The 7,825-nt window shown below is 41.2% G+C and overlaps 1 protein-coding gene across 1 annotated transcript in view; it reads left to right on the top strand.

Annotated features, from left to right (window-relative positions):
• Nucleotides 1-7,825, top strand: part of UTRN (utrophin) — a 419,780-nt gene that overhangs the window by 118,820 nt on the left and 293,135 nt on the right. Inside the window, exons 19-21 of the mRNA XM_009282506.2 lie at nt 1,618-1,853; nt 2,127-2,307; nt 4,988-5,133. Coding sequence (XP_009280781.1) covers nt 1,618-1,853; nt 2,127-2,307; nt 4,988-5,133 — 563 coding nt within the window. The remainder of the gene's footprint in view (nt 1-1,617; nt 1,854-2,126; nt 2,308-4,987; nt 5,134-7,825) is intronic.

Below are 7,825 nucleotides of genomic sequence, written 5' to 3'. Positions count from 1 at the left end.
AGTGGTGGAGTCCCCATCCCTGGAGGTATTTAAAAGACGAGTAGATGAGGCACTTAGGGACATGGTTTAGTGGGCGTGGTGGTGTTGGGTTGACAGTTGGACTCAAAGATCTTAGAGGTCTTTTCCAACGTTAATGATTCTATGATTCTATAATCTACAGCCCCTGGCTTTGCTAGGCTCTGCTTGTATGTTTTGTCCAGCTCCGAATGACAGCCCTTGTCCCCAAAACCGGGCCCAGCTACACCTGTGTGGAATAATGCACAGCACTGGCATGCATGTGTATACATCCATTTCTATTTTCCCAACGTTAATGATTCTATGATTCTATAATCTACAGCCCCTGGCTTTGCTAGGCTCTGCTTGTATGTTTTGTCCAGCTCCGAATGACAGCCCTTGTCCCCAAAACCGGGCCCAGCTACACCTGTGTGGAATAATGCACAGCACTGGCATGCATGTGTATACATCCATTTCTATTTTCGGGTGTGTACAGGCTATGCAGTAATGGCAGTGACCGATTGTTGTTTGCACGCTCCTCTTATGTGGGTGGTTGCAGCTGCTGTGCTTCTGTATTCTAGATGTGCCAAGCGTATGGCCAGTGTGTGAAGCACAGGGAGGGTCTATGGAGCAGAACCTCCAAGTGCCCTTGTAGAAGCTGGCTGTCTGCCCTAGACCAGACCACTGGGCTCCACTTACGCTAAAGTGGTGCAGCAAACAGACCCCTCCATGTGAATCTGTTCCTTATACCCTGATCTAAATGGCAGAACTGTTAAGTTCAAATGACTCACATGTGCCTCATAAAAAGAAGGTGGTACCTTGAAAAGAATCTGCATCAGAAACTTGCAATGGCAAGAATGTACTGTTGAATGCACATTGCACTGAAATTTCTTCCTATATAGCAAAATCGTCAGTTACTTTTGGCACTTGAGGAAATAAAAGAACAAGGAATGGGTGGGAGGTCTGTTCATTTCTGCTGCTGCATCCTTAAGTAATGCATTGATTTGTCAAAAAGACAGTGTAGCAAGTGCTTCATGTAGTCGCTGTGAGTGAGAAATAACCTCGTGTTTTGTTGTGTTGCTTTTGTAGCTGTTCATATTACCTAGTTATTAATCATGCCTGCATGTAATGTGGCATTGTTAGCCATTGCTCCCTCTGTCTCCCAGGCTGACGGGATTTCCATCTACCTTTTCAATAAATTTATTGCTGCCTTCCAACTTGCTGCTTCCCTCTTTCTTTGTGGAGTCTAGAATCATTTAAAAAAATAAATTCACTGGAAGCCTACTTAAGCTTATTTTACTTAAATCTACTTATCAACATTTAGACACAAATCATGATGGTGAAGAGAGTCATGATAGTCAAGAGTCAGCTCATCGTTATAAATTCAAATGTTATCAAAGGGAAGGAATGGAAGTGGAATATCTCTTCATTTTACTATTAATGTGGAAACAAAAAGTTGAAACACTGCTAGTGATAAGTACAGTTTTGTGGATAGTGGACTTGGAATCAAAGCATTTTGCATGTTAATGCAAATGTGCACCTGTATCTGAAGAGAGGAAAGGTTAAATGCCTGATAATCAAAATGTGTTGCAGTTAATCTAACAATTTCTATGATCTTTTTAGAGGGACTTTCTACAGTAGATATAAAAAGTGTGATGGAGAAAATATTGTCAGGGTGGAAAGATGTGGTTCAACAACTGGAAGAAGTGGCCAGAAAGATGAAGTACCAGGAAGATATAAATGCTTATTTTAAGGAAATGAGTGAGCTTGAGAAGACTCTAATTGAGAAGGATGGCTGGCTTAAAAATGACGCTTCTTCAGCATCCCAGCCCTCAGCAGTTCTGAAAGACTTATGTCAGGTAAGTCTGGCAAAACTTGTTAATTTTGATTGGAAGCTTTTAGGAGCACAGAATACCCCAGAGGAGCTCAGCCTAGTCAATAATAAGGTAATTCAAAATTTCTGAGGCATCTAAGGTGCCAGATTTGACTGGAAGATTTTGGTACCTTTGTCACAGGGGTACTTCAGTGTTGTTGCCCTAGTAACGTGGAGGAGCTGTGCTGCAGGAGCTTACTAAAATCTTTGTGTTAACAAGGCAAGCGTGAGATTTGATTTTGGTTTTAATCTTTCACAGCGGGAGTTAACTCATCTTGTAAGCCTGAGTCCACGGTTGGAACACCTGAAAGCCACCTGCAAGGCACTCACCTCTCAGCCCAGGCCTCCCAACTTCATTCAGGAGAGCTTGAATGGTTTTCTTGATCACTTCAGGTTGACTTGCCAGAAACTAGATGAATGTCACCAGCAGCTGAAGAAAGGTACATATATATATATATATTTTTTTTTTTTTTTTTTGTAAACATAAGCCCTCCTGATACTTGTGTTCTGATTTTGTTGTTGTTTTGAGCTGATTGAAAACTCACTGAATTCTGGTAGAGTTTTCCTACAGATTCTGGGAGGCTTTTGGTCAGGCTGACAAAATCTCTTCATTCACCCGAAAGAATATTTGTATGACCTCCTCTGTGCACACTACAAAATATATCGTTCCGTGGTCTTAAAAGAGATTATGCAAGGATGCAACATTCCTGAAACTACATTTAAGGAATTAGCAAAACACATTTAAGGTGGATAATATAGTTTGAAAAGCTGTGTGTCTCTGGCACTTACAGAAATAAATAATACTAGAAATGAAAAATGGAAGATTAAGAGAACCTTGTAAAATTGAAGTGTGCATGTGAAATTTATTCTCTTTCACAGCTTTGAGCACATTAGTCATACATAATTCCTTTTGGAAATTTCATCTTTGAAGTGATTTGGAATCTGGCTTGCTTTTCAGGCACTTTCTACTTGGGTTTTTGTTGCGTTAAAAATTTCATTATGAGCATTCAAACCAGTCATGCTGGCTTCTAAAGGATTTTAAATGTAGTGCACGAAATATGTAGCTCTGTTAATATTTTACAGCTGAATAGCAAGAGCACAGACCTATAAGGAGATTTGTTTTTTTCCTTAGTTTTCATTTTGTTTCTGAGGAATTCAAGGAAGTGTTTTCCTAACGGCCCCAAATGGAAGAGCATTAACGCTTTATTCTGCATGTAATAAAAATAGTCTCAATTACTAAATTGTTAGGCCATCTATATAATGTGTTGCACAAAGCCTGCATGCTTTGATTATTCCCATGCAGAAAACTGTATGAATAACGTATGTCTGCCACACTCAAATTACAGGGTATGCTTTCATTCTTACTGTGACGAATGATTATTTTATGACTGTTCTGAGTTCATGTACTTTTGAATAATTTTATTGGTATTGTGTATTTTGGTAATTATTATGTGATGTGACAAAAACACTCCCTAATTTTTCATGCCACACATCACTTAAGGTGTTATTAGTATATTTGAACCAGTTACTACTTGGTAAAAACACCTTATATATCATATGTTAAATTTGTATTTGTGTATTTTTTTGAACGGTAATTTCTCTGCAGATTGTGTATTGCTAAAGAACAGAGGGAAATGTCAGTTCAGGGTTTCAGTTGTTTATTTACAGCATAGTTTTAATTGCTGTAAGGTAAAAGAACTTCCAGAGCCATATAACATGGAGAAACAACTGGTGGTGGCACTTGAGCATTTGTGAACTTGGCAGGCTTTGACTGACAGAAGTCCAGCTCCTTTCATGGCTCTTCTTTGAGCCTCTGAAAATTCCCTGATGGAGCGGTACTCCGTCCCATCTCTACGGGCATTTTTTATGGGAATTGTGACTTAATTTTTTTGTCAATGGGAGGCTATCTTAACTATTCTCTTTTCCTTCAGGATTTGCTGTAGTTTTGTGACAGTGCAACTTGTTTGCTTTTTGCTGAATTCTTTTTTTTTTTTTTTTCCCACCTTTAAATTGATCCTGGCTTTTTGAGAAGAGGAAGCTAGATAACTCTGATTCTCTCTAGAAATGTTGACTCATCCCTTAGTTATAAATGGTGTGACAGTTCTGACAGTAAGCTGTTGAAAAGCTACCTGGTGAGTCAGAACAAGGCTTAAATTAACTTTCACTTGTGGCAGTGATGAAATTGCTTAGGAATCCAAGGCCAGAGAATGTGCATACCACAGTACGGGTCTTACAACCGAAAATCTGTTCACTGCAGTTTTCTAAATCTGATGTTTTCATTCTGAAATGCCAGAGTGAGATGCTGCCTCCTGCCTGGGATTCCACAAAGGGCTGGCTCGAGCAAAATTTGAGATGCAGTCAAAGATTGCAAGCAGATACTCCATCCAAACTTTAATTCTTTTTTCAGTCTTCCCAGATAGTGTCTCTGATCTGGGAACAGGCTGAAAGCTGCTATTTTTATATATCTCTGTGTGTGTGTGTATATATATAAAAATGAAAAAAAAACCAACCCCAAACCCTACTACTACCCTAGTATATATTTTATGTATGTGTGTTCATATATAAAATACTAGTTTATATATATAGTTAATATATATAGTTACTTTAGTGTGTATATTTAACTTTGTATGTAATATATGGCTATTATATATGCTATACTTTATATTCTATATACAGTAGATATCTGTTTGTGTGTTTGCATATAAATAGTAGCTCTGTCTAATACTTTTTAAAATGAAAAATACTGAATTGTGAGGTTTTAGGCATGCAAAAGCCCAAGTACTATTGATTCCACCACCCTGCCCACCCCAAAAGGTGCTTAAGTGTATAAGAAAATTCTAAAAATGTGATTGAGATTTATTATTATATTCTATATAATACCTATTTATATATTATATATATTTAATTTTTTTAAAAGGAAAAAACATTGCCATCAGCAGAAGAGTTTCTTTAGCTCTTGGAAGGTCTCAGCAGGATTCAATGTACGAGTATATCTCACATGATTTCTTGTTTCTAAATTATTCTGATAACTGTGATTATGTTCACATCGCTTATAATTTGGGTCTTGTGTCTATTTCCTTACCTTGTATTTTGTTCCATCACTCTGTTTAACGATACCAGAGACAGAAAGCCAGCCGAGCCAGGACTACGTGGACTCCCTGCAGCAGCTGAAGGACATGCTGAGCGAGCTGGAGTGCAAGCAGCAGTCCATCGCCAGTGGACTGAGCGACCCCAGTAAGGTTGACAAGGCCCTGCAGCAGGCAAAGGTAACTCTTAACTTTTGCACTGAAGCGAGGAAGTTGCTTATTCGGCGACTGTCATCCTCCTTTCTCCTGCCTTGTTTTCCGTGGAGTAACTAAAATGTTACTCAGAGGGAAGTCGGTCAGGGAGCGTTGTGTGGAAGCAGCCTCTGGGGGTTGCTTGCTGAAAGCTGGGTCACCATAGGCTGCTGAGGGGTGTGTCCAGGCGAGGGTTGGGTATCCCTGAGCCCACAGACTTCACAGCTTCTCTTGCTACCTGTGCCAGGAGACAAGGCCAAGAGAGCTGGGACTGCTTGGCTGGGGGAAGAGGAGGCTCTGAGGGATCTTCTCTGAAGTGCTACAGTGCCTCAGACCACCTTGGCAGCCTTCCCAGGCTATCTCCAGTGTGCCCATGTCTCTCATGCTGAGGAGCCCCAAAATGGATGTCAGGGCCCTGGGAGCATCCACCTCCTAGGAGTCTGGTTGGATCAGGTTGGTGACCGGCCCAAGGTCTGCTCCTTTGCTGCTGAGCGCGGTTGTGAGGAAAGCTAGGAGCCGGGGCCTGCCCTTCCCTCCCTTGGGAGCTGCCTTTCAGCTCTCCCTGCCTGAGCTGCACCACAGCCACTTGGCAGCCGTACCCGTGCCCGGCCTGCTTGGGCTTGCTGTCCTGGGGAGGCCGTGTCCTTCCCCTGTGGCAGTGCGGGCTCCCTGACCCTGCCTCTGCCCTCCCAGTGAGGCTGTGGTATGCAGACTTGTAATCCTCTCCTTCATGCACTGGGTATAGCCTACCCAGACGTGGGGTGCCTGCCTGCTTAAACTGTCTCTGAGGTTCAGCTGGTTAACAAATCCATCCCGTTTCATCCTGCTTGGCTGTTACGAAAAAGTAAGTGGCAATCTGTGGCCTCCAGATTGCCTTTCAAAGAGAAATAGTGCTTGCAAGCCATAAAGGTAATTGATGCACAAATTTTGTCCAGTAGAAATGATATTTTGTTTCCTATTATGAACTTATAAAGGCTATATAAAGAAAATCTATGGATGACAGTTGCTTTGTAAATATCAGTTATTGGGGCAGGGCTAGAATGAGGGGAGAGAATCATGCATCTCCAGTACTTTTTGTTTTTACTTTAAAAAAACATAGACAAATACTTCCTGCCCCCTCCACTGTCCCCCGCTGCTTTTGTGGGATCATGCTTAGTTCAGAAACATGTATTTTTCCCTGTGTGGTGACATAAGAGGGCTGCAGGTGACTCTGGAGGAGCTCTTGAGCTCCAGTTGCTGGGTGGGGAGACGCCATGTCTGTCTATCCTTCTGTATTCAACAGATAGTGAACAAATAGGTATTTTTAAAAGCCCAGTAAATAGGGGTGTTAGTGCTTTGGTTTTTTGAACCGGCAGATTAAAAAAAGTTCTGAGTTCTTTGGTTTTCTCTTTTAATGTTGCTTCTGTATTGTTTAAAGTTGACTGAGATTTTCTGGTCCATATGCTGGCTGAATTGCAATGGTGTTTAGTCATTGGAGGCTTGTCTTTTCCTACTTCTGCCTGAATGCCTCCTCCCCCTTTTCTTCAGAGACTAATTAACCTGAAAGGACATACCATGCCAGTGTGGGAGCTTTAAAGAGTGTGATGGAAGATGGGGAAAAAATTCTAGATGATGAGCTGCTTATGGACCTGGGATTGTCCAGCTCCTTCTTCTGCACTGTAGCAGGCACTGATAAGTGCTTCAGGCATAGACCCAAGCCAGGGATTGAGTCAGTCTGTGGCCCCCTGCACAGAAAGCTCTTGTTTGCAGGAGCATACATCCCTCTTCCCAGTCTCGTTGCTACCTCATCTTTTTAGAGGAAATGGTACACTTTATCCTGTTCCTTTCCTGTAAATACAAGGTAAAATTGAGAACATAAACATATCAAAAAGAAGATTTTTTCCCTCAGTAAAATACAGTAAAATATATGTGCACATATCCCACATGTACACATTAAAGGTATGTACTAGCAAAGTTTAAATTCATGAAATTAGTAATGATTTCATGTGTTCATTTGAAATTTCTCTCAAATTTTAAGCAGGATAACCAAAATGACCAGTTTAATGAAGTGGCAGCGTTTTTCATGTCTTGGCTTATACCTTCGGCTGTTATTTTTCCTTAATATTAGGAAATTAGCTTTTTCAACTCAAGTGACTCTTCATATCAGCAATGCCATAGTGAATATTCAGATTGTATCCTCCCTGTATTCCAGCCGGAAGAGTAGCTTTCAAAACTCAAGTATCCAGAGCTTTCATTGCAGCTAGACAATTATAATAATTTTACTTTACAAAACTCAGAAGGACACACTCAGCCTGTTTGTGTGGGCTTTATTGTTTGTTTTCTTAAAAAAAAAAAAAATGTGGAGGGAATAAAAAAACTGAGGTCCTGGTATGTCTACATTGCAGTTTCTTTTGTGACTGCAGTGTAGTGTAGCCATTGCTTTGCTAACTTGAGTGCCAGTACCACACAGCACAGGAGAGGTGTAGGTGCCTGGGTGTGTTTAGCTATGTGGCCAAGCTTTACAGCCCATTCTGTAATCTCTGCTGCTGCACCAGTAGAGCAGCTGAAGGTTTATAGAATCATAGAATAGTTTGGGTTGGAAGGGACCTCTAAAGGCCATCTAGTCCAACCCCCCTGCCATGGGCAGGGACATCTTCAACTAGATCAGCTTGCTCAGAGCCCCGGCCAACCTGACCTTGAA

Source organism: Aptenodytes forsteri, unplaced genomic scaffold (assembly GCF_000699145.1).
Source record: "Aptenodytes forsteri isolate BGI_AS27 unplaced genomic scaffold, ASM69914v1 Scaffold357, whole genome shotgun sequence".
NCBI lineage: Eukaryota > Metazoa > Chordata > Aves > Sphenisciformes > Spheniscidae > Aptenodytes > Aptenodytes forsteri.
The sequence above is the reverse complement of the archived record's forward strand: the minus strand, read 5'-3'. Positions and strand labels throughout refer to the sequence as shown.